At 45.3% G+C, this 27,039-nt stretch overlaps 1 protein-coding gene across 1 annotated transcript; it reads left to right on the top strand.

Annotated features, from left to right (window-relative positions):
* Nucleotides 1-377: 377 nt before the first annotated feature.
* Znf365 (zinc finger protein 365) lies at nucleotides 378-27,039 on the top strand. Its single transcript, XM_034524283.2, has 5 exons — nucleotides 378-652; nucleotides 3,140-3,898; nucleotides 15,968-16,148; nucleotides 23,604-23,641; nucleotides 25,021-27,039. The coding sequence occupies exons 2-5, from the start codon at nucleotides 3,153-3,155 to the stop codon at nucleotides 25,280-25,282; spliced, it is 1,227 nt and encodes a 408-aa protein (XP_034380174.1). The 5' UTR covers nucleotides 378-652; nucleotides 3,140-3,152; the 3' UTR covers nucleotides 25,283-27,039.

Raw genomic sequence — 27,039 nt, 5'->3', positions numbered from 1 at the left:
GGCAGCCCCTCAGTGAGGAGGCCTCAGGGTTCTGCATGTTTCTAAGTGTTTCTTAACTTCTATACCTGTACTAGCCTTAGTTTTGTTTAACTTAGCCTCAGGCCACTACCTTCCATGGCTGGAGTATGCTAGTCCTGTGTTCCCTCCTTGCTAGGTTGCCAGCATGAAGTTTTAAAATAAATACCAGGGCCTTCTTGCTGACAGCTCTTTCCAGGGGCTAGGCAGCTAGGCTCCATCCATCTTCACGCCCACTTTCGCCGCCCCTGCAACTGGGAGCGCTTGCCTGGGCCTGTAGCGAGACTAGGCTGGGCAAGACTGGCACGTGTCCCCGCCTCCCTCCCCAGGGACCAGCCTGCATCCCTCCCTGTGATGTCAGCGGAATCCTGAGCTGGATTGAAGGGAAAGGCCCATGATCTCCCGCTAGAGGGGCCCAGATGGGGTGGACCCAGGGGTGGCTGCCCGGGGCCGGAGCACCAGTCTCTTGTCCCCGGGCGCCGCCCCCGTGTCCCGCCCGCCCCACGCTCCGCCCCGGTCGCCGCTCGTCCCGCGTGGGAGCCGACCCGGCTCAGCCTGATTTACGGCTCTGCTGAAAACCGCTAGCGCGGCTCCCGCAACATCAGCACCGGCGGCTGCAGCGGCAGCAACAAGTCGGGTAAGTGGGCTCGACTGGAGCCGTGCGCCCGCGTCCCCTGCTCCACGGACACGCGGGGAGGTGGTCCCGGATGCGCAGCGTGGCGGGGAGTCGGGACCATTGGCTTCCCCACAGCTACTTGCACGAACTCGCGTGAGCACGAATCCACGCAGTCACCAGCGGGAGCGGGGGCTAAGAAAGCGGGGACCCCTCCAGCAGGTGCTTCCCAGCCTGCCCAGCTCTACACAGGAAATCGAAACCCTTTTTGCTAACCTGTGCCCCAGGTTTCCGCTGGGCGGGTGAAAGCCGCTGGGGTTGAGTGGTATAGCTCGTCTCCCCCATCCAAACATCACCCCCGCTTCTCACTGTCGCTCTAGAATCCTCTCTTCCTACCCCTGCACCTTCTTGCCAACATTTTCAGCCCTAGGCTGGGCTAGGGTTTGCATCCTTTTGAACAACCCAGCACAGCACAGAAAGGTTTCCTTTTGCTGGGGTCCAGAGACTTTAGTAACCTGGAAAATGTGCCCGCCCAACGGACCAGGTACCATTTCTATCTCAGCTTCTGGAGGAAGATAAGGGTGTAACACAGACGCTTCACCCTAAGATGCACCCTAAGATCCGGGCTCCTTCCCTGTGGGACCAGTGCCCCTTGTTACCGTTCTTGGAGGAAATAGGTACCAGGACCCTTGCAAAATTGGGTTGTAAGAGTCATCTGTTGCTAGGGCAAAGGGGATAAAGATGCAGAGGCAACAAGAACTTCCTGTTTATGGAGGAGTTATGCTGATGCCCGCCTGGTTCCAACACTCTAGAAGTTGTCACGCAAAAAACAGCATCAGAGGCAAGGCGGATCCATCCAGAACATTCTATTAGTGTAGGATCTTGGCCACGGCCCTGTTTATGTCAAATGATAGCCGACACGTCGGTTTTCCAAATTTCAAAAGAGCGTTATTGTTATGTTAACGCTTTGATTTATGTCATCATACTAGTAACTAAAAAATATTAACGTCATGAACAGACAAAGATGACACAAGCAAACGTGTGTCACCAAGACTTGATGACCCGAGTTCAATCCCTAGGATATACATGATTGAAGGAGGGAACCTATCCACACAAGTTATCCCCAGGCCTACACACACACACACACACACACACACACACACACACACACACTGTCACTTTCAGAGTAAATATGGAATGGCATTTCTTTTTTAAAAAAATAAAATTTGGTTGAAAATTGTCAGCTCATAGTGTGTTTAAAGCTAATGTGCTTAGTTTGATCCATCTTTCCCAGACTTGAGAAGAGATTTCGAATTGACTCACAAGTCATGTGAGTCTCCTCATGTTTTACATTCACGTGTGACCTATGTCCATGTAGCCTGCCAAATTCAGGAGGGCAAGAAACTTGAGTTCTGTCTCTGAACCACTCTTCTTCCTCTCCAGGGCTTATTATTTTACCTCCTTGCTCTAGCTTTTCATCTGCATAAGAGCGTTAGCTGCCTTTGCTAAGCTAGGCTGGAGCTGGACTAGAAATGCAGGCCCTAGCATCTGTATCCCACCCCTCAGCAATACCATGCAGCAGAAGCATCGACAATGCAGAAGAGAGTAGATGTAGCTGCATTTGGCATAGGGAGGTTAGGTTTAATTTCAACATAAAAATCCACATTAAATACTATATATGCAATAGTTGCTTCAAACCAAGAAGACAGAGCTGATGTAGTCACTATGGAAATTAGCCCGGAGGTTTTTCCAGGAGACTGAAAATAGAAATATCATATGACCCAGCTATACCACTCTTGGGCATATCCCCAAAGGACTCTCTATTCTATTATATAGATACTTTCTCATCTATATTTATTGTTGCACTGTTCACAGTAGCTAAGCATTCGGGCCAGCCTAGATGCCTCCCCCCACATCTGCATAAACATGGATAAAGAAAATACGGTGCAAATATAGAATGGAATTTTATTCAGATGTTAAAAAAATAAAAGTGTGGTATTTGCAGGACAATGAATGGAACTGGGCACTGTGTTAAATGAAATAAGTGAGACTCAGTAGACAAGTATTATGCTTCCCCTCAAACAGTGATCTTAGAATTTAACTTCTGTATAGGTGTGTGTGTGTGTGTGTGTGTGTGTGTGTGTGTGTGTGTGTGTGCACTCGCGTGCATGTGTGCTCATTTGGTTGGGTGATATAGGGCATGAAAAAAGAAAGCAGGATAAATGGGTCTCTTAAGGAAAGAAAGGGAAGGGTAATGGAATACATGTGACTTGAAAATGGAGGTGTGTATTGGGAAGGGAGGAAAGCAGACAGAGAAATGTCAGAGAGCGCTGGGGAGGAGATCCTGTAGAACAAAGTAAGCTTGAAACTGTCTCAGTGAAACCCATTGCTTTGCTGGTAAAACAAACAAACAAACAAACAACCCCACCTAAAGGCAGCCGTCATTGTCAGTCAGTGTCAGTTCAATAGCTTTTGACAGACTTGTAAACTGGGCTCTTCTCCCCCTCCCAGGACTTTCAGAGTGATGCAACAGACCACTTTTGAGGAAAGCCGGTACCGTTGGCAGGACTCGCTGGAGAATGTTGCTGTGTGCCTGCCATTCCGCTGCCCGAGGTGTGGAGACCATACCAGATTTAGAAGCTTGTCGTCCTTGAGGGCCCATCTGGAATTCAGTCATAGCTACGAGGAGCGGACCCTCCTGACAAAATGCAGCCTCCTGCCATCTCTCAAGGACACAGAGCTACTCAGGTCCTCAGACCTCCCGAAGCAGGGAAAACTGCTTCGGGGCCACGCGAAGGTGACCAAGCAGAAGCCGAGCTATGTTAACTTATATAGCATCTCCCACGGGCACTCCAAGGACACGAAACCCTTTGAGGTGGTGGCAGAGAGGCCCGTGTCCTATGTGCAGACCTACACGGCCGTGGACATTCGGGCTGACTCTCTGGATGCTCCCCGGTCCAGCCCTGGACTCCCCACCCAAGATACCAAAGCTGCTTTCGAGGCTCACGTCCGGGAAAAGTTCAATCGCATGGTAGAGGCCGTGGACAGGACCATCGAGAAGAGAATCGACAAACTCACCAAAGAGTTGGCCCAGAAAACCGCCGAACTGTTGGAAGTCCGGGCGGCCTTTGTGCAGCTGACTCAGAAGAAGCAAGAAGTTCAGAGGCGAGAACGCGCCCTGAACAAACAGGTCGACGTGGCTGTGGAAATGATCGCGGTGCTGAAGCAGCGCCTGACGGAATCTGAGGAGGAGCTCCTGAGGAAAGAGGAGTAAGTGCTGCTGAAATTGGCTGCTCACCCCTCCTTGGGCGACCCCTCCCCTCCCCAAGTTACAAGCAGATGTTCAGCGAGGTTTGTTGAGCACCCCTGCACATGTCTTGGCTGCCTTCCTCGCTGGTCCACAAGTACCAGAAGGCAGGACGCTTTGGTATTATCCATCTTCTTTGGACATGGTGGCTGAAGCAACAGTATTAATTTAATTAATTTTTAACTCCTGGTTCCCTTGGAAACTGTTCCATGGGTGATCTTGGAGAACGTGATAACACATAAACCTGCCCACGGTGGGTAAATGTATGTGAATAGGAAGGCAGGATGATATGCTGGGAGAAATATTCCACCAGTGTGTGTAGATTATATAGTCAAGAACAGGAGATGATGACCCGTTCTAGTATAAGATATGGTTCAAGAATATGCTTTTCGCTTGTGTGCCTGTGATACTTTCCTTTCTTAATTATAGTAACTAAAACATCCAGAGAAACTACATACTAAAGAGACGGTTATTTGCTACTGCTAAATATTTACATTCCCATTTAAAAGATGCCGAGATACGTTTTAGGCACACTAGACATTTTCTTTTTAAAATTACGTAGTTAGGATGACTTTGAATCTGCTACTGTGTTAGTTACTTCATACACTGCTGCTGACAAAATGCCCCTTGAAACCAGTATAAAGAAGGAAAGTTTATTTTGGCTCACAGTTAGAGGGCATAGTACATCGTGGCAGGAAAGTCCCGGTGGCAAGAATACGAGGCAGCACAGCTGGTTACATTGTATCTATAGTCAGGAAGCAGAGACAAGGAATGCTGATGCTTGGCTTGTTTTCTCCTTTTTATTCAGTCCTGGACCCTAGCCTATGAGATTGTGTCACTCATAGTTTGTTTTACTGACCGTGATTAATTTTAATTGACAGCTGGCTACAGTTTAAAATCATCTGGACAAGAGAATCTCAATGAGGTTGGCTGGTGGACATGTCTGTTGGGGATTGTCTTAATTACATGAATTGAGGTGGGAGAACCTTGCCCACTGTGGGTGGCTCTACTCCCTAGGCAGGGCATCAGAGACTGTACTGTGTGTGTTTGTTGCAGGGAGGGTGCAGGTGTGTGTGTGTGTGTGTGTGTGTGTGTGTGTGTGTGTGCTGAACACAAGTAAGCTACATGTGCATGTATCCATTTTCTTTCTGCTCTTGATTATGGGTATGACTTGCTGCTTCAAGTTCCCACTGTTGCGACTTTCTCGATATGATGGGCTATGAACTGGATTGTGGTCTAAATAAGTCTTCTCACCTTTGAGCTGCTTTTGAAAAATCACAGCAGAAGGAATGAAACCAGGACAGGAGCTCAGCTGAAACTTTCTGGAAATAGCTTCATAGATAGAGCATGAAGTGTGTTTCCTGGCGATTCTAAATCCCATCTGGTTGACTATCAAGATTAAGCATCGACGCTACTGGCTTTCTTCGTTCTTAAGAAAGTGCTCTCTAATGAATATATCATTTTTGTTGCGGTGCTTTGTTCTCTGGTGCTTCCTGGTAGGGGCCACAGCGGAGACCCAGATGACCTACCCTGTGATGCTGTGAGATGACCGAGGGGAATGTCATGAGAGTAGGGAAACACCTAGACTAACTTCCTGATATTTTTGTTTGATTTAATAGCAGTAAATTAAACAGGATGTGAATTAATGCATTTATTTCTTTTTAAAAAAATATTTCATAATTTGCTCATAGTACAAATAATACCGGGTATGGGCTTAGGGGTAGCGGCTGCATAGACCGCGGAATGGTTCCTGAGAGAAGGGAGTTTGTGTGGTCAGATGGCTGTTATTGTTGTGTTATTTAACATGGTGGACTCAATTGGTGATTTAGTACTTAAAAGGCTGGATTAATGGCTGGGAATGTATTCACTTGGTAGAGTGCTTGCCTAGCACTCACAAAATCTTAAGTTTGGTTGCCAGTCCCCAAAAACTCCATTATGATGTACAGCTGTAGTCCTATACTGGCAGTGTGGAAGGGAAGGCAGGACGATCAGGAATTCATAATCATCCTCAGATCCACTGGGAACTGAAAGCTAGCCCAGGCTTCTTGAGATTCTCAAGTTCTCAGTGTTATTTAATAAGAACATGTGGTTCATCTGTGGAATGACAGTGATAGTTTTTGTTCATCCAGAGTTGCCACCTCCACAGAGGCTTGTGGAACAAAACATCCCACCAGATAGAGAGATCTGAGTTCTCTCTCCTTTCCAAGCCTACCCACGTCACCCTCAGGAGAAAGCACTGTGTCATTTTATAAATCTCCTTCCAGACCTGGCTTGTGTTCACACAATCGTTGTAATGGAAGTACACACTCTTAATGTTCCTCTAATGGAATCCTGACACATAGCTATGCCCTTTGACCTTACAGCTGTGTATACGTTCACAGTGCCATGCTTCTCTGGCGTCTTTTGTACAGTAAACAAAATTCTGCCATTCCTGTGGACCGGTACATGGTACCAGTAACCTTGCTATGGTTATATTGTGTTTGTTTTAACCAATAACGCATGGAATGTACTATTTTCCTAGAATTAAGTATCCTGTTCCCAGCTTCAGCTAACATCTTATTACATCTTTGTTCACATTTGTGTGAGTTATAAGCTGACATTTGTGTATTCATTGTCTGGAGTTTATGCCAGAGACCTGTGTTTTTTAAGCATGCACATGACTGGTGAGCTACAGTCTGGCTATCATTGGTGTTTTGAATATGTCACGTTGGGGATGACAGGGGTTGGCGGGGGGGGGGGAGGAGTATTTAGTTTAAAATTAAAAATAAACCCACTTGGAATAAAAATTTGCCTTAAACTTTCAAATATAAGGACGTTATTTTTCTCAGCCTCCGTTCGAGGTCATCCTGGCAATTTCTGTGTTCAAGCCTTAAATAAACACATTCTCTATACATGACTTGGAACTGAAAGGGTCTTGTTCCCAGGAAGGACAGTGGGTCTCTTGGTCTGAGTATAACAAAGACCAAGACAGTGCCCTCTATCCCTCAGTATCTGCAGAGCCTGTCCCCTACCCTTACCCCCCACTCTGCCATCTGCATGGGAGCAGAGACAGCTGTCCGTCAGCCATGTCTGTGTATCCCAATTAAGTTGGTTTGATTGAGCTTGCCTGGCTGGGTTCCTTCTCATGTCACCTTTTTTTTTCAGAGGACTGTACCTCCTAGAGATGTGGCATTTCTGATAGGAAAGACCCCTCTCAGCCAAAGAAATTTCCAGATCATTCCTAATAAATATCCCATTGTGAGCTCTTCAAGCTCTATGGTCAAGACTAAATGTTCATTTCTGAATGAATAGAGGTTGTTACTGTCCCATTTGAGATTCATTTAAATTTGAGTAAACTTTAAAACCCAGAGAGAGCAGATCTGGTCAAATCAAAGAAACACATAAGCAAAGCAAATGCGGGGGGGGGGGGGGAGTGCCTTTCATTGAAACTGAAATTAATGGCTCCAGGGACAGTTGGACATGGTGATATATCCCTAATATCATAGTACTTGGATGGCAAAGGCCAGAGATTGCCTCTGAAAAGTCAAGGCCAATCTGGGTGCCCTGCTTAACTGTCAACAGCCTAGAATTATTTGGGAAGGGAGTCTTATTTGAGTGATTGCCTGTAGACATGTCTGGGTGTCTGGGTGATTTTTTTGATTGTTGATTGATGTATGAAGGCCTAGCCCACTGTGGGCGGCACCATTCCTTAGGTAAGTAGACCCGAACTCTATAAGGATAGCTGAGCATAAACCTGCCCGCCACCCAGCATCCTTCTCCATGGTTCCTGACACCATCCCTTTTTTGGCAGTGAATTGAGGTCCATGTTTGGAGGTAACACTGTGTGGAATAGTAATCAGGCCAGTCTTCAACATTCTTTCTCAAGTTCTACCTTGATTTCCCTCAGTGATGGACTTTGACCTAGAATTGTAAATGGAATAAGCCTGTTCCTTCCCTGCATTGCTTTTGGTCAGAGTATTTTGTCAGAGCAACAGAAAGGAAACTAGAATATTGAGCTTTATACTGAGTTCCAGGCAGGCTTGATTCCAGAATAAGACCCAATCTCAATAGCGCAGCAAACTCAAAACTAAACCAACCAACCAAAGCCCTGGAGTCATCTCCAGGCTGCATTAGCTCAGGTTAGCTAATTAGCAGTTACGCAGTCCTTTGCAGAGAAGGTGCTTTGGATTGGTTATCGTTTGGGCCGTTGTCTTGGGTCCCCTTGGTAGGTTATCTATAAGCTTTGCTGTGCAAATCTGAAAGAAGAATTTGCTCATCATCTTCACAAAGTCATTGTGACTTTCAGTGCTCTGACGAGAGAGATGCCTTTATTTATTGACAAGCAGAAGGGATGCTATACAGCAACACTGTGCCTAATCTAGTAAATCAACCCAGGCCACCTTGCAGTAACGGATCCCTAGCCAGAACGATGGCATTAGATAGTCCCTCAGTTAGTATCTTGGTAAGAAAGTAACACTATGTCTCTCACACACCTTCAGCCAATAAGATTGGAGCATACTTCTGGGCTGTCTTCGATGTTCCCAGTGTGGGGGTGGGCATGTCTGGAGAGCATAAAATCCTTATTTTCCGCCAAGGTGTAAATGCAGAAAGCATAAGATGTATCTGTAAGCATACTCTGTGCATACACAGGGTCAGACATTGGTTACATATACTGTGGGGTATGTGTATGTGCGCGCGCGTGTGTGTGTGTGTGTGTGTGTGTCTGTATGTATGCTGAATGTGTGGCATAAGTGGTATGTGTGTGTGTCTGTGGTCTGCGTGGTCTGTGTGTGCAGTATGTGTATGTGGTGTGTGTTATGTGTATGGTGTGTGTGTGGTGTGTGTCTGTGGTCTGTGGTCTGTGTGAGTGGTGTGGTGTGTGCTATATGTGTTATATGTATGGTGTGTGTGGTGTGTGTGGTGTGGTATGTGGAATGTGTTGTGTGTGTGTGTGTGGTATGCTGTGTGTGTAAAACAATACTCTTGTTCTTCGGGTACTGCTTTGAAGATATCCCTTACTGGTTTGGAACTTGCCAAAGAGGCTTGGCCGACTGGTCAGTGAGCCTCAAAGATTCTTCTTCCCCTAATTATAAGCAAGCACCGCCATACCCATCGTTTTTAAAAAGTGAGTTTGCGGGATCAGATTCAAGTTCATATGTTTGCAAGGCGAGAGCAGTTTACTGAGATGTCTCCCTAGCCCCTAACCCCCCCCCACACCTTGTATATTTTTTATTAAGGGCTCTGGTGGGTAGAGTCATGCTGAGATTTCAGGTGTGCACCACCATGCTTGGCTATTTCAGCGAGTGCCTGAGTAGAGGCCACAATTTCAAGTTAATAAGACATTAAGGATTAGACCCTTCCACCTAGAGAGGTCATACATAAGAAGGGGAGAAAGAGGCATGGTGTTTTGCTGTGGGAAGCAGTGGGCAGATTCACTGAAAGCCAGAGAGGTCTTAAGTGCTCCCTGCAGTTGGTGATTTGGGAACTGGAAGGCACCCTATCCCTTTCAGGGGGACACAGTTTTTTTCAGCTAAAAAAAGTCTGAGAGCCAGGGAGTGCCTTGCCTAGAAGCAGATCCTGCAACAAAGCTATGTGGTTTCCTTGCTGAGGTTCACTGTGTCCTTGCTAGACTTCTGATGATGCGAGATTTACCCCAAGCATCGGGACTTATGTAATCTCAAGCATGGCCCATTTTGGAATAGTTTGCTTCTCAGCTATTTTGAGCTGGCTGCTATGGTGACATCATTTATTTTTCTGATGTGATTAAAGAGAATGTCAGCTGGCAGTGGAGGTGTTGGAAACAGGAACCTGGTAGCATCGTTGCAGGGTCGTGACGCTAAGCTTCTAAAATATCTAGCTCAGAGCTTTCAAATTAGCTCTCTAGATGTCCTCGCCCAGTCAGACGGGGGCATATGCCGCTGTCAGCCTAGGAGAGAGGTGAGGGGCCTCGGATTCCATCAATGATTCTTAGTTTGTGGTTTGTAAGCTAAAGTAGGTAAAGGTTCTATCTTTCTTTTCTCGAGCATTTGCTGTGTTCCCAGCAGGAGATGGATACTTCCAGAGAACCTGATGAATGTCAGGCTTGGTCCTATAGTGGTAAGCAAGGTGAAGTTCCTGCTTTCAGGGAGCCTATCAACCAGAAAATAAACGACAGGAAACAGATCCCTACGGTGTGATGAAAGGCTCTAGGAGGGCCAGCAACCTCCATTTAGCTGCGGGATGTGGACCTTATACAAGCAAGCTTGGGGCTGGGAAGATGGCTCAGGATCAGAACATTTGTGATACAAGCCCAAGGACCACATTCAGATCCCCAGGAACCCACATGAAAAGCTGACTGTGGTTATACATAGGACTGGAAACTTAGTGCTTGTATGGCTTGCTGGCTGGTTGCAGGTTCAGTGAGAGACCCTGTTGGGGATAAGGTGGAGGGTAACGGAGCAGAACATCAAACATCAGCCTTTAGCCCCCATGCACATAGTCATGTGTGCATCTCTCTCTCTCTCTCTCTCTCTCTCTCTCTCTCTCTCTCTCTCTCTCTCTCTCTCACACACACACACACACACACACACACACACACACACACACACACACCTCTGCTGATCCTCACCAAGGAAGGTGGCCAAAAGACATTCCATGAGAGGCAGAGATTGTGGGGTCAGAGAGAGGTCTGTGGTTCCCACACTCTTAGCTCATCTCTAAGATTGGTTCGCTTTTAATTTATGTGTGTGAGTGTTTGTGTGTATATGTGCTTCTGCACCGTGTGGGCACAGTGTCCGTGGAGGCCAGAAGAGAGGGACTCCCAGTGGAACTGGAATTATAGATGGTTGTGAGCCACTATGTGGGTATTGGGAACTGAACCCAGGTCCTCTGCAAGACCAACCAGTGCTCTACCTGAGTCCTCTCTCCAGCCCTCAGTTCATTTCTATAAATGATCTCTGTCGTGTTCGGACATACAGACTCATACTAAATCAACAGGATTTTGAACACATTTTCTTTGGGATAGTGTGGAAAAAATTTAGAAATCGCGGTAATTTTTCCTCTCCAGTTTTCTCCTCATTTCTTATCCTACCTGAGTAATTTAGAGTGGAGTATAAATCTGCTTTAGAATCAACAAATCAATTTGAGTTTCTGACTAGGGAAATTTTTTAGAAAGATCTTTCTGTCTGTGACGTATACACACTTCCGTGGGCGTGTGCAATTGTGGAGGGGGTGGGGCAGAGGTTGATGTTGGGAATCTTCCTTTACTGTCCTTTACCTTATCTTTTAAGACAAGGTCTCTCACTGAACCTGGAGCTTATCAAGTCAGCTAGGTTGTCTGGCCAAGGAGCTCAAAGGATTCATCTGTCTCTGCTTTCCACCTCAGCATTGGGGTGGCAGCTTTTATGTGGGTTTAGGGGATCTGAGCTCAGTTTCTCATGCTTGCAGCAGGCATGTTACCTACTGAGATATCTCCCCAAATCTGCCACCCCTTCAAGAAAAACTCTTTTTTTCTTTCTTTCTTTCTTTCTTTCTTTCTTCCTTTCTTTCTATTTATTTATTTATTTATTTATTTATTTATTTATTTATTTATTTATATGTTTGGGTATTTTCTTTATTTACATTTCAAATGTTATCCCCTTTCCCGGTTCCTCTTCCCCAGAGACCTCCTATCCCATCCCGCTCTCCCCTGCCTCTATGAGGGTGTTTCCCCACCCACCCACCCACTCCTGCCTCCCCGTTCTTGAATTCCCCTACACTGGGGCATTGATCCTTCACAGGACCAAGAGCCTCTTCTCCCATTGATGCCTGACAAGGCCATCCTCTGCTATATATATTCAGGTGAAGCCATGGGTCCCTCCATGTGTACTCTTGGTTGAAAAATCCTTAATAAAGAGCATACTTGTTTATTCGAAAAGCCAAAAGAGAAAGGAGAGGGAAGGGGCCACAAAACCAGAAAGAAGCCAGTGTTTTGGGTGGCTCCCTGGGGAGCAGGGGACCATACTCTGGCCCCCAAGCTTGCAACTAGGCTCTCGGTGCCTGGAGTGATCCTTGCTCTTCGGTTTGCCTCATGGCTGACATTACAGAGCATCTGTGTGATCAATAGTTAGACTATTTTTAGCTGGAGGTATTTTTTTTATCATTTCATATACTCCTGAACAGGTTCATAAATCAGTAATATAAAATAAAATTAAGATATAAATAATATAAAATAAAATTAAATAACTCGATTGAGTCTCCCCTCAGGAATTGAAGCCAGTCTGATTTTTAAGAGTGGGAGACAGGAATCCATTTTAGATCCCACCCTACTCCTGAAAGGGGTGTCAGTGGCTTATTCTTTGGCTTATGCTGACCTGAAAAGGAGCAAAAGAAAGCAAAGGGTTTTTTCTGTTTCTTGGGATGCGCAGCTAGAACGCTGGTTGTACATTTGTACTTCATTAAGAATTTGTTAGGGCCCCATTATCTGCTGGACTCCTGTGGACTACACACAGTGGCCCCAGTGGTTAATCTTGACGGTCAACTCAATGGGATTTAAATGTTACTATGGAAACAAATCTCCCAGTACATCCGTGAGGGATTATCTCCATTAGGGTAGTTGAGTGGAAAGATCCATCTGCATCCTGGGCAGCAGCATTCTATGGGGTGGGGTCCTGGGCTAAAGAAAAAGGAAAAACTAAACTGGGTACCAGCCTGCATCCCTCTCTGCTTCCTAAACTGGTGCCACGGACCGGCTGCTTCAAGCTCCTGACTCGGTGAGTTCCTCAATCAGGGAGGTCACCCTCTGGGACTGTGAGCCTGAAATAAAGGTTTCCTTTGTTAAAGATGCTTTCGTAGCATCTTTGGCCACAGCAAGGCCAGTAACTAATATGCTCCCCGGACTCAATGATTTTATGATGAAATGGGTATGTCACATAACTGGTCTCGTGTGGCATATGCCCTGACAGGGTTTTAAAGGGTTCTGTGGGAGTACACAACCCTGTGTCACTACAATTGGGGGTGTGGGAATGGTTTCTGCAGTGAGACCCTGAGGTTACAGACTGCATTAAGACAGGGGACTAGGAAGAGGTTCTCGATGAGAGATTAGCTTGTCACAGGTATGAATCTGGCTGGGTGCTGGAATGCAGGAAGTCAGAAAGATAAGAAATGGCCTTTGATAGCAAGCTGGAATAGGTGATAGGGGCCATATGTTGTCTCTCCTTAGTAATGTTTAACGGATGCATGCAAGTTGTGAACATCACACATGGCATATTAATGTTCACTTCTGTCAGTTTGTTCACTCACACTGTGTGTGTCCATGCGTGTGTAGCGTGTGTGGTGTCTGTGTGTCCAAGTGCTTGTGTGTGATATGTGTGTGTATGTATGTGTGGTGTGTATATGCGCATGAGTGTGTGTGTGCATGTGTGTGTGGTGTCTCTTGTGTGTTCATGTGTGCACAGTGTGTGTGATGTGTGTGTAGTATGTGTCTCTCTCTGTGTGTGCATGCACATGTGTGTGTCTACGTGTGAAATCTAGAAGTCAACCTTGGATGTAGTTCCTCAGGTGCTATCCACCTTGTTTTTGGAGATAGTCTTTCACTGGTCTTGGGCTTACAGATAGGCTAGGATGCCAGTGGTCCCTATGGATCCGTTTGTCTCCACCTCCACAGTGCTGGGATTATAACCTGGAGGCCACCACACCAAGCTGTTTGTATCCCCTGAACCACCTCCTCCCTGTACCTCTCACTGTCTAAATTTGCTTCTAGGCGCGCTGATCACATGACAGTGCATTTTGATTTTTCCCCAAGGTTAGCTGCCTTTAACTCATCTCGGAAGAGGTGATCCAGGGGTTGATGAGAGGGCTCAGCAAGTTAAGGGTATTTGTTATCAAGCCTGGAGACCTGAGTCTGAAACCCCAGAATCCATGTGGTAGGAAGAGAGAACTCGGTCCCATGAGTTGTCTTCTGACCTTCACATATGCAGTGTGGCATGTAGATGCATGTTTGTGAGAATGCACATGTACATACATGCATACACACACGTACACACATGCAGTAAATAAATAAATACAGTAATAAATAAAAATAATGTTATTCAACTTGCAGAATTTATGGCCATCCTATAAACGAGTAAGCGGATGAATAAGCAAATAGTTTTTCTTTTTCACTAAAGTTTTGGCTGCATAGAAAGGGCTTTTTCCTCTGTGCCTTTTTTTTTTTTTTTTTTTTGGCTGTGTTGATTTCAAACTGCCTTTGAGTCCTGGGGATGAATCAGTGTCTCGGGACTGCAGATCGCTCTGCATAGTGATGAAGCTTCAATGTCAATTTCTTACACTGTAACTGGCATTCCCCTCCTTTTAGAGTCAAATGTTACTTTTAATAGGCATGTTTTCCATAAGATCTTGGATTTAATACTATTTTACTCTTCTTCTTAAAACAAAAATAAGTGATAAAAATGGGACAGGAAGTGACTTAGGAGTCGTTAAAGAGATTTATTCCCCCCACACCCTGGCTGAGTTTCACTAAGATTGGTCCTTAGTTTTGCGTCTGGCCTTTGAGAGCTTCGCACAGTGCTCTGACTCAGCAGGACAAGAACCGAAATTATAGCCGAGAACGAGTTTCACTGTCCTGGGAGATTGTGTCACGTTCTTCTCCCTCTTAGTCATAAGCCTTGACGTTGGATATTTCAGGATCTACTGTGTATAATGTGTGCCTTAGCCGCCACACAAAATGCTCTGTTAGCCCAAACCACAGATTTTATGAAAACCGTCTCCCTCAAAACAGTTTAGTGAGAAAAGGAACATTGATTTTTTTTTTAAAAGTTTCACACATACAGTTTACTTATAAAATTTTTATTCGTTATTGTTGCCTGTGTGGGTGATTGTGGGCGGTGGTGTGGAGGTTGAAGAACAGCTTTCGGAAGCTGGTAGTCTCCTATTTTTGTTGGTTGTGGAGACTAAACTCAAGTCGCAGGCTCATGCTGCAAGCTCTCTTACCCACTGAACCTGCTCTCACCCCCCTCCAGGGATACTTTTAATAGCCAGCTTGTTTGGGGGGAAATTAGATGAAAGAAGTATGGGGTCACACAGAAATCCAATGAGATGGCTAAGGGGTGTTTGAATCTCCTTTGCAGACAACAGCTGATGATACCAGGCCAAACCTTAACAACAGCTGGTAATTTCCTATATGTGTGGGATACAGTTCGAATATTTCGTTCTCTTATATGGAGATCCATTGTTCTGTTGGGTACCTTGAACAAAGGTTTCATGGTCTAGAGTATAATTACTAGAGATGTTATAAATACAACGTGGTTAGCTTCCTGCATTTTGTTGTTCCAGTTTTGAGGCAGAGTCTCATGTAGTCCAGGCTGGCCCTGAACTTACTAGGTAGCCGAGGATAACCTTGAACTTCAAATCCTCCATCTCCCAAGTATATAACAGGCAGGCGCCACCATGCTCAATTGTATATGGTTCTGGGGAATCAAACCTAAGGCCTCTCGAATGCTGAGATAGCAGTCTACCAACTGAACTGAGCTACAGACTCAGCTCTAACCTTCAGATTTCCCTACCCAGAACCCCCCTACCATTCCGTAAGGAGATAAAGATATGGCTCTCAGTGGTTCTCAGTCGTTTCTCATGTCATTTTCCATACATCTGGGATCTTCATGGTGACCTAGGAACCTCCCACCTCCTTGTCTATGCACACATCCTCGCACGGGCTCAGACCCATCTGCATGTCTCTAGAGTACCTAGTTTACGATTCCCAGGTGTCTCCATGGCTTCGTCTTCAGGACTTCCTCCAGGTGTCTCCATCTAAGTGGTTGATCTTGAGTTTGCTTTCCGAAATCTAGCCACCCCACCAACAGTGGTCACTTTGTCGCCTTGTACCTAGTTTCAGTGGTGTTAACTCCTGACAGAACTCGTTTGTTTACCTTCTACCGTGACCGTCTCCCTCCTTCAGCATGCAGTCACACCCCTCTCTCGTTACAGCCGTTACAGCCATGGCTGTCAGGATGTTGAGTGGCTGGCTGGCTGCCTGGCTGGGGACTCACCATGTGCTCAGTGAATGACTCCCCGTGTCACTCTGTGTCTTGTCCTTGCAGAGAAGTCGTCACCTTCAACCATTTCCTGGAAGCAGCGGCAGAGAAGGAGGTCCAGGGAAAAGCGAGGCTCCGGGACTTTATTGAGAACCTGCTGCAACGGGTGGAATTGGCGGAGAAGCAATTGGAATACTATCAAAGCCAGCAGGCTTCCGGTTTCAGCCATGACACTAGCGAGCACGTGGTGAGTCCCCAGATAGCCAGGCACCACCCTAAGGCCCCCTGGATACAGTCAGAATGAATCTAGACAGAGCTAGGACAGAAGACAAGGGAGGTGTGTGACTCACAGGCTTCCTAGGTGTCATTCGATGTCCCTAGCCAGACCATGTCTCTCTCTGACCATGGCTGCAGGGAGGAAGCTGAGTCCGAGGTACACGCTTACCTGCTCTTTTTTGACCCCCATTCCAAGTTGAATTGGTAGACATAATTTTTTTCTCTACTTGTGAAAGGACAAAGTCGGAAATATCTGCATTCCACCCTTAGTTTTCATGAAGGCCAGAAGGTACCCAGGCTTGAAGGTCTTCAACATGATATTCTATTCTAAGGATTGTCATTTCAAGAAAGCAAGAGCCAACCATGGACATATACACTCAGCCTTCCTTACAGCAGAGGGAAACACTCTCCCACAGTGCTCACTGTGAAACTTTCTTTGAGGGGATATTCAAATAGAACCCACGGCAGGTGATAGGTTTTGGTTACTATTTCACACAGGAGCTTCCGGGACTTAAGCCTGCCACCAGCCTAGATGAAGCCCCCTGGCTGTGTTTAGTGATCCAGGATCTTCTTAAGTAGCTTGCTTCATCAAGACTCCCTGGCTTCTGAAGGATGTCTAATCAGTCTTTAGGTAGGGTGCGTGGATGGTCAGATCTGCCTGCTATACAGTTCAACCTTAGAGGAATGGAGAGATAAATATAAAATAAAACAAAACAAAACAAAACAAAATAAAATAAATAAACCCAGATTTTACCTCTGCTCTCTGGGTCAAAAGTAGATTAACTAAGGAGACAAGTCTGTATGTGTGGTTTCAGCACTATCCTCCAGACCTGCTGGTATGCCCTATCTCTTCCAGGGAGGTACCTGAGTACTTCGTGTCCTCCTGAGGCAGAGCTATCACCCCCAAGTGTCTTAGTTAGTGTTTTACTGCTGTGAACAGATACTGTGACCAAAGCAACTCTTAAAAAAGAATATTTAGTTGGGGCTGGCTACAGGTTCAGAGGTTCAGTCCATTATCAAGGCAGGAACATGGCAGCATCCAGGTTGGCATGGTGTAAGAGGAGCTGAGAGTTCTATACCTTCATCTTAAGGCTGCTAGCACAATACTGGCTTCCAGACAGCTAGGACTAGGATATTAAAGCCCATGCCCAGTGACACACCTTCTCCAACAGTGCCATAATCTCCTAATAGTGTCATTCCCTGGCCCAAACATATTCAAACCATCACACCAAGCTGAGTCCTCTGTTTCCTTCTCAGAAGACCCCAAGAATGTCCTATCTTAGCTAGTTCTGGAATGTCCTCTCTTGGCTAGCAGTGGCTGGAGGGACACTCTGAGTCCTCTCTGGCCACCTTCTTGCCTTATCCCATCCCACGGGGAAGGGTTTCGGCCTGAGGTCATGGAGCACAGACATGATGTGAAAAGGCTTGGCTCTAGTACCCTCTTCACTTGCTTCTTGCCGAGCTGAGCCTTTGTGGATCTGCTACTCCTCCGGGAAATGAAGTGAGTGCTCCCAGTGCTCTCGGACACTCCTTTAGCTTTCTGCATTGTCAGCTCCCCTGTGACTGGAGTCTCTGAGTCCTGAGGCTGTAAGGCAGTATTAACCTTTTTGGTGTGTAGGTGGATAAGTCACCCAAACACAGCCATGTGTGAAACTCTGCACTCTGCCGACATCGACATCGGGGTCTTAGAATAGAGAACAGTAGAAGGCAGGCAGGAAGGAAGCCAGACATGGCCCCTCTTTGTATCTCTGTTTTTATGCCCTCTGCTCAGCATTTTTTCCCAGCTTGAACGTTGATCTTTGAAGAGTCATAGCAATAACGATCTCACAGGTATTTAATCTTGTAATCAAATGTTGAATAGCATCCCATCTCTTCTGGTCAGATATACACATGGAACTATGTGTGCACAGACAGTGTATGTTAGTGATTCTTTTTGGCTCTGCCCAACAGTTACCTAGCAACAGCCAGGTACAAGCCTGGCTTGCTATAAAAGGACTGTTTGCTCTCATGCTCTCTCTCTCTCTCTCTCTCTCTCTCTCTCTGATACACACACACACACACACACACACACACACACACACACACACTGTCCTTCTCTGTCTCTGCTTCTAGTCCCTTCTCAAGCCTCCCCCCTTCCCATGTCCCCAAATAAACTGTTTTATACTAATTCTGTCATATGGATTGTACCTGGGGTGGGGGAATGACTCAGTATGGGCCCGCTAAGGTACCCTCTCCCACCACATCATACCACATTTTACAAAACATATCAATGTATGTATACTCACATAGATATATACACATGTAAACATGTGCATATTCACATGATATACACACACACTCACAAATATGTACTGCACAATATATATATGTGTGTGTGTATAATATATATATACATATACATATATATGTATATATATATACATATATATGTGTGTGTGTGTTTGTGTACAAGGTACACAAATTCCTTCACCCTGGTAAGAAATTAAATATTTATGTTTGTCTCTTTTCTGGCTCCGTCGTCACATGATCTGCCTTCAGCCAGCTGGCTCAACCGAAGGAAGCACTGGCTAATCCAAATGATGCCCAGTGCAGTTGAGATTGTAATGAGCAATTTAGATATGAGAGCTGAGTGACTGGCACGATCAGGCGGTAATTGATGGAGATTGGAGCTCTGGCGTTGGACGGACTGAGTACAGCGTGATTTCCAAAGGGATTAGGCACACGTATTGGTAGCTTATCCTCTTTCTCTGTATCTTTCCCAACTCTTCCTTGGGTCAAGATGGAAAGTCTGCAGACTCTACAGTGGGAGCGTGAGTGCTCCCTCTTTCTCCTTACCCCCTCTCTCATTCCCTTCTCACCCCTTTCCCTCTCTCCCTTCCCCTCACTCTCATTGCACTTATATGCACCCATCTATAAAATAAGCAGCCATGTCTTCGATATAATCAGAGAGCTATGTCTGCTTTCCCACACTCTCTGCCAATATAGAGACAGAATAGCTTAACTGCTTTTAGCAAGAAGAACTTTGACCCAGCTGTTTGGCCCAGTGTAGTGTGTTGCAGAGTGCCCATCTTAGCCGGGCTTTTGGACTCACCCAGAATAGTTACCTAGTACCACACAGGACAGGCAGACATGCTTCCCCAGGGGCTCTCCCGTGTCTCATCTCTTCCTGCCAGCACCCTCATGTCCCTCCTCCAGAGTGATGAGGAAAATCATTCCATCTCTCTCACACTCCAGCCCTGTTCACTCTCTCCTTGGAGGCTGCACACTGATGACGATCCTCGGCTCCCTTTCCCTTTCCTCGAGAAAGGGCAGTCCTCACGTGGCTAATTGGGCTGCCTCTTCCAGAAGGTGACTTAGTACTGGGTCCTTCTGGACATGCTTTTCCTCTCCTCACCTTTTGTTACCTTTTCTGAAACAACGCTTGGCATTCTGCATCTTTGCCTGCATCCCCTTGAGCATTTGTGTTCTTTTTCTTCCACCTGGCTGACTTCTAAAAATATAGGATGCTTACTCAGATATTTTAGCTTTGTGCTCTGAAAAAAAAAAAAACACTGTCAAATTAGACACAAAGTGACCTAATATCCCATCTGCCAAAAGAGAAAGGAAAAAAAAAAGTCATGCTCAGATCCACTCAGATAGACACTCGTGAAGCAGCCTGGATAATCTTGTTCTCAGTACTGCATTCGTTGCCTCCTGGCTGCTAACTGAGGACAAGCAGTCATTCACTTAACACGTATTTATTGAGAACACACTGCTGAATGAAGCTCTGATGCCATGAGAAAGTCAAACAAGGTCCTTTTCCTCTTGTGCGGAGGGACAGCCAGCAAATCAGTAATGGCGTTCTTGTATCTTGGATGGTGACTACTACAAAGATGGAGGAAGACCATGTATGTTTGAGGTGTTCAGGGTGGGGAGCTGCTTTGGGGTGATGGACTGGAAGATCCCTAGACCTTTACTTTACCCTGGATAACAGGTCTGTGGAAAGTCAGAAGCAGGATGTTCTAGGCAAGGACAGTGTGGCACGGATAGAAGGAACAAGCTTGGTGTGGTTGTGTAGCAGGAGGCGACGCCAGAGAGCTGTAGACTGCAAGAGGGGTTTAGGTCTATTCCCAGTGCGCAGGGAAACTGTGGGAAGGCTTCTCGGGTGGAAGGGTATCAGATGGAGAGACAGTCAGAGGCTATTTGTCTGGGAGGGAGGAGCAGAGGAGGAGAGGGGATTGCTGAGGATGCACCTTGGAGTAGAGCTGAAAAGGCCATTGGGCTCTGCTGGAGGGCCACTAAGTTGAGGAGACGAGGTAGGTGGCCAGTTCTGCCAGACCTGTGGCAGCCCAAAACAGCATGCCTGTAACATAGAAGCCTATAGGCGTCCAGCCTAATCACGATGGGCCCAGCCACCTGCACATTAAAAGTATTTGGAGAAAATAACTGAATAAGTAATAAATAATAAATATTATTGTTGTAGTCATCATCATCATCATCATCATCACCGTCTCTGGATGGCCTGGAAGGCACTATGTAGGCCAGTCTAGCTACAAACCTACAGAAGCCAGTCTGTCCCCAGATACTGGGTGGGATGGAAGGAGTGTGCCACCACTCCAACGTTGTTATTATTTTTATGTGTATGACTATGTGTGTGCATGGATATATGTGTGCAATGGATCCCCCGGAACTGGAAGCAGAGATGGCTATTAACCAGCATGTGGTACCAAGAACTACCAGAGTCTTCTGGAAGAGCAGTGAGTGCCCCTTTAAAAAATTATAATGTAATTATAGCATCTCCCCATTTTCATTTTCTCTCCAGCTCCTTCCATGTCTTCCTCTCAAAACCATGGTGCCATATGTGTGTGTGTGTATACACACACACGCATATATATGTATATATATACACATACATATGTATATATGACATATGTGTATATATAATATAAAATATATATGTAACATATATATGTAAGTTTATAAGTTTATATTAAATACAGATGTATCACTTGCTCACTCAGTCTGTATGATGGTTGCTGTATGTGATGAATTCAGGACTGATCACTTGGTATTGGATAGTGTGGTGGTTGACCCAGTCAACCTGAGTCAATATGCTTGACCCAGGAAGTGGCACTATTAGGAGGTGTGGCCTTGTTAGAGTAGGTGTACCACTGTGGACATGGACTTTAAGACCCTTTGTCCTAGCTGCCTGGAAGCCAGTCTTCTGCTAGCAGCCTTCAGATGAAGATGTAGAACTCTCAGCTCCTCCTGCACCATGCCTGCCTGGATGCTGCCATGCTCCCACCTTGATGATAATGGAATGAACCTCTGAACCTGTAAGCCAGCTCCAATTAAATGTTGTCCTTTATAAGAGTTGCCTTGGTCACGGTGTCTGTTCACAGCAGTAAAACCCTAACTAAGACAGGCAGACAATCGACATACTCTTCCTTCTTTCAGCATTACCCAGTTGCCCATAGTTCTTTGTCTAGGATTGAGGTTCTGTGATTGTTTCCCCCTTCTGTGTTAGCATGTCTGTGTCATAGTGGTTCAGGTCATGTTTAGGCAGCCATGTTGATTTCATGAGTATAGCCTCTCTGACATTTCTAAGAGACACAGTCTCACAACCAACTCCTTTTTCCTTGGGCTCTTACCATCTTTCTACCCTTCTTCTGCTATGATTCCAGGGGTCTCTTCTCTCCAGTCCTAAGATGATGACTATGATGATAATGACAATGATTTTTGAGACAGTGTCTTTTGGTGTAGCTCTGGTTGTTCTGGAACTCTATAGACCAGGCTGACCTCAACCTCACAGAGATCTGCCTGCCTCTGCCTCTTGGGCGCTGGGATTAAAGGCATGAACCACCACTGCCCAACCAACTCCATTATTTTTAAATGATGTTATAACAGTTACTTATGCATCCTTTGCACCTTATTAGGTATTGTAAACAATCTAATGATGACTTAGGCTTGCAGGTGTGCCCTGTTCATGGCCAGATTGTAGCTGAGTATCTCTGTGAATGAATTATCTCTGTGAATTATAAACTAATTTAAACACTTTTGGGGTTTTGCGTGTGGATGATTTGTATAACTTGAGTCTGCTAACGTGAACTTTGTAGATGACAGCATCATGTGGCAGTGTCAAAAGGTTCGATGCACCTTGTAGGTGTATTGGGGGGTGGGGATTGCAGGTTATGCTCAAATACTGCAGCACTGTGTATAAGGGACTTGTGTATTCATGGCTCTTGGTGTCCTGAGACAATGTGAGACCCAATCCTCCAGGGATACTAAGCACATCATAATCCCCTGGTCCAAATTCCAAGGAGGCAATTCCTTGATATTTTCTTCACTGTTCATTTTCTGAATCTCCTTAATGATGTGACATGACACCATCCTACTCAGAGCTGCTCGAGGGAGGGTGGGAACCTACGGCTGGCAATACCCTAGGCTTCCCCTGTAAGTGGAAAGATGACATCTAGATCTCGATATGATAATCATCAATTTACATTCCCAATGAATGTACTCTGAACCCCGCCACAACGTACTGGCAGATATTTTATTGCACGGACATCATTTCGATGGTAGATGGTCTTGGGAATGCTTGTGGGCTTGGTCTTCATATGGTCTCATTTTAGAAATGATATATTTAGGAAATAACGTTGGATGCTCATTTCCTCTTAGTTGGTACCCTGTGACTAGCTACAGCTGTACTAAATCAATTGCAAATACAGCCAAGTCCTGAGGAATAATGATACATTGTGCCAGGTTTTTTTTTTCCCAACCCTGACTTATTGGGAAGCTTTTTTATTTTTTTATTTTTTTAAATTTTGAGATATTCCGATACAAGCTTCTTGGGAAACTGAGACCAGGTGTCCAGAGATACTCAGTGCATAAGCTGATCTGGGACACTCTCGTTCTCTGACGCAATGAATGTCTCCCTAGGTAACGCCACTGACTGCTTACAGACCTCCTTAATGAGAATGTAGTATTTTTAAACAAGATAGAGTTGTAAAACTATGTCCAGGAGCTGGAGAGATTAATCAGTGGGTAAAGTGATCTCTGTGCAAACTTGAAGACCTGAGTTCAGATCCTCAGGACCAATGTAAAAAGTGATGCATGGCTGTGTGCACCATCCCCATGCCCCACCCTGCCCCCGCCAGCATGGCAGGAGACTGGTAGATAATCCCTGGGACTTACTAGCCTAACAGTTAGCTCCACGTTCAGTGAGAGACTCGGTCTTGACGTAACAGCTTGGAGATTAATAGAGTAATATGCCCAGTGTCTTTCTCTAGCTGCTCTGTGTGCTTTCTAGGGTAAATGTACTCCCATACTGAATACTCCACTCAGCCTGTCTTTTCCCCTCACCCACCATCCCACACATATGACTACATGGGGCACATCTAGCCTCGGTCTGGTAAACTAATGCTTTCTCCTGTTTATTTCCCATCAGCTCACAGACATCTCATCGAACAGGAAGCCCAGATGCCTGTACGTATGCCTCTCTTAAACATGAGCCATCGGATAATGTTTACGTTGTGTGTCTTCTTATTGTGTTTGATGAGCTATCTATAAGTGGATTTTTAAGCCTATTGTGTTTGATAAGATATCAATGCATGGATTTTTTTCAAGGCTTATGTGAATATTTACCTGCTTGCTGGTGCCACTTTTAAATAGCAGCTGATCTGTGAGGGGTACTATAGCAATCCTGGGGTGATGGTCCTAGGGTATTATCTACTGTAATTTTTCCTACTAATATATAATATATATGTGTGTATGTGTTTTATATATGTATATATATATTGTCATATCTCACACACATATATAATATATAGTATATATTTATATATTACACATATACATATGATATATAGTATACTAATATATGTCTATAAGTGTGATTTATATATGAATATATATGTTTATATCTCACATATATATTTATTATATTATACATTATATACTATATATTATATTCAGTATATAAGTTTATATATTACATATATAATATATAGTATTATTATTGGTCTTTATGTACTATTTATACTTCACATACTTTAAAGTATATACACAACATTGTAGGCCGCCAACCTTATGCGGCTGAATAAAACGGCACCGCAGAGTTGACGCAGCTGACTAAAACAACGGGGCCAAGGGCGCACATTTGTGCACGCCAGCCGCTCTGAGGCGGCGATCCAAGATGGCGCCTGCCTAGGCTCTGGTAGGAACTACCAGAGGCCTGCGCATGCATAGTTCAATTTGGCTCCAGCCCCTCCCGAACGGGGCATGCAAATGAGGTACCACTAGGGTACCACGAACCTGACCAATCACCCCCTCTCGGGGTGGGGTATGCTAATGAGCATGCTAATGAGTCATTGCAAATTGACCAATTGGACACCTCCATGTGCTTTGCCACGCCCAGGGCTGGGGGTATATAAGCAGCCCGTTCTGGGCATTTGAGCAGTCTCTCCCAAGAAGTCTAAAAGAGCGCTTCCAATAAAGGCTGTTGAGAAGGATCCGGTTTGTCGCGTCTTCCTTGCTGGACAAGCGGGGCGCGACACAACATCTTTTGCTGACTCTCCTGGTGGTCACCTAAAAGAGTTAAGAGTTGGGTTCATCCTGCATCCACGCACATCATCCTGGAAACGCTGATATATTTTTTTTCTGTGCCTGTAGTAGTAGCGCTAGTAATCTCTCTCTTAGATTTAGCATTAAACAGTCTCAGAAACTGTTGTGAATTGAAGTTCTACTATCCGTGACTATCTCTGTGGGAGCTTGGTCGCCGTGGTGGACAGTAGTAGTTAGTTGTTTTCCTTTTAACAAGCCTCTCGTTCGTTCTCTCTCTGTGTTCCTCTTTCCGACCCATCTAGAAGCCGAGGGCACCAGCCTTCTGTGTGCAATCATTCTGAGCTGAGGACTCATTTCCATCTGAAAGGGAGAAGCTACCTGAAGAAAGCCAAGGATGATCGAGCAGGGATGCAGCCCGCCAAGGCCATTCACGAACAGGCTGAGTCTCCGAGAGAATTCTTCAGACCAGCCAAGAAAGGGGAGCACCTGGGCCTGAGCCGGAAAGGGAACTTCAGGCCCAAAATGGCTAAAAAGAAGCCTACAGCAATCGTGAATATCATCTAACGCTTGGGCAGCTCCAAAGTATCACAACGGGGCTTATGGAATGGTGTTCCAGGGGCCAACAGCGCTGTCCTTTTAGACGTGTGGCCGTAGGAAGACATAGCAGGAACACAGGGAACACAACACACAGGGTCACTCTGATTAACCAGAATTTAACACAGAGGGTCTCAGTAAGCCAAGATTTTATTTTGACCTCCTTTAGGTGCAAGGGGAATTACAACAAATAAAAAATAATAATAAAGTAAAACTTGAAGCACTCACATTGTATAGTTCTGGTAAACACGAACCTGTTACTTCTTAAATCATTGGCCAGTCTCCCACAGACCTGGCACCAGGGGTTCGTCTACCCGGTCCTCATTTAGTATGTGGGCTGCACAAGATGCCAGACTCTGGTGTCCACTGCTCTCTGAATTATGAGGCAAGGAATATGACTGTGAAGTTCTTCTACTTTAAAGAAAAAATATTATTTTTGGTGTTCTTGCTATGCTATATAGCCCTGGCTGGCTTGGAGCTTCATATATACACCAGGCTAGCTTTGAACCTGCAGCAATTCTCCTGCCTCTGCCTCCTGAGTGCTGGAAGTACAGTGTGTGCCACCACACCCCAGCTGGGAGTGTAAAGCTCTTATTGAGAACAGTGAAATAAAAGGCTTTTGTTGTTTGTTTCTGAGTAGACTCCCTTTGATGCATTTGAAAGTCACTATGGTAAAGGTTTCTTACCCTTGAGTATTCTGGTTAATCAAGACTTTAATCTCCGGGTGGGTTACAGGCTGCCTTCAGTTAGACCTCGGTTCTCTTTGCCAGGTGGCTTTTAGAGTTGATTGAGTCACATCCGGGTCCTTCAAAGCATATTTATTCAGGGCGCACCCCTCCTGCCTTCTTCAGCTAAGCACGCTGTACCCTCAAGAGCTGTCTATCAGCCTCTGTAGAGATAGCTGCTAAAAACCCTTGGGGTCCGCAGCGTCTTTAATTTGGCGCCCAAGTGCTTGATTGCTAGAGGAGGGCATATTCAGGGTACCATGGCCATCCTGGCTATGCTGCCGGAACGCCCAATATTCTACCATCACCTGCTTCTCTGGAAGTACCACCGGCATGCTACTGGTTTCTTATGAGCATGCTCTTTGCTAACTTCCGTTTCCACCCGGAAGCTCACTTTGCCGCCTGTTGCTTCTATGGCTGGTGTACACTCTCCTTCCTGTCAGGCACATGTCTGGGTTGTTCATTGTGCGGTGCATTCTACTGTAATTTCAGATGAAAAAGAATGCATGTGGAATATGGCCTGTGGCATTGCCCTCCCCAAGTGGCATTTTCCCATTTGAAAAAAAAAAAAAAGAAAGAAAGAAAAACTTTCAAAAATTTCCTGGTTTAAAATTTTCTTCCAGAAGGATTTTTTATATTTTTCCTTAAATTGAGCAACACCATCAGGTCTCTAGAGTATATTTGTGCTGACATTCTTCCTAAAACAAGATTAATGTTGTCCGTAAGTATATACATACATATATATTATATACACTATATATATGTCAAGTATATGAATAGTTTATTTTTAAATACTCATGGAGAAAGTGTGTGTTTGTGGTGGGTGGCTTAAAAACGATATAGCCTTGTTTCTGTAAATCAAATTCCTTTACTTTATAAATTAAGAGTGTAACCTAACATTAGTAGAATTATTGTTATTGCAACAAGCATCTGATTAGCATATTATATTAAAAATAGATAATAAAGCAGTTCTTTGGGATGACAATAAATTGAAAAGGAGAA

Source organism: Arvicanthis niloticus, chromosome 20 (genome assembly GCF_011762505.2).
Source record: "Arvicanthis niloticus isolate mArvNil1 chromosome 20, mArvNil1.pat.X, whole genome shotgun sequence".
NCBI classification, from domain to species: Eukaryota; Metazoa; Chordata; class Mammalia; order Rodentia; family Muridae; genus Arvicanthis; species Arvicanthis niloticus.
This window is presented reverse-complemented; position numbering and strand designations above follow the sequence as displayed.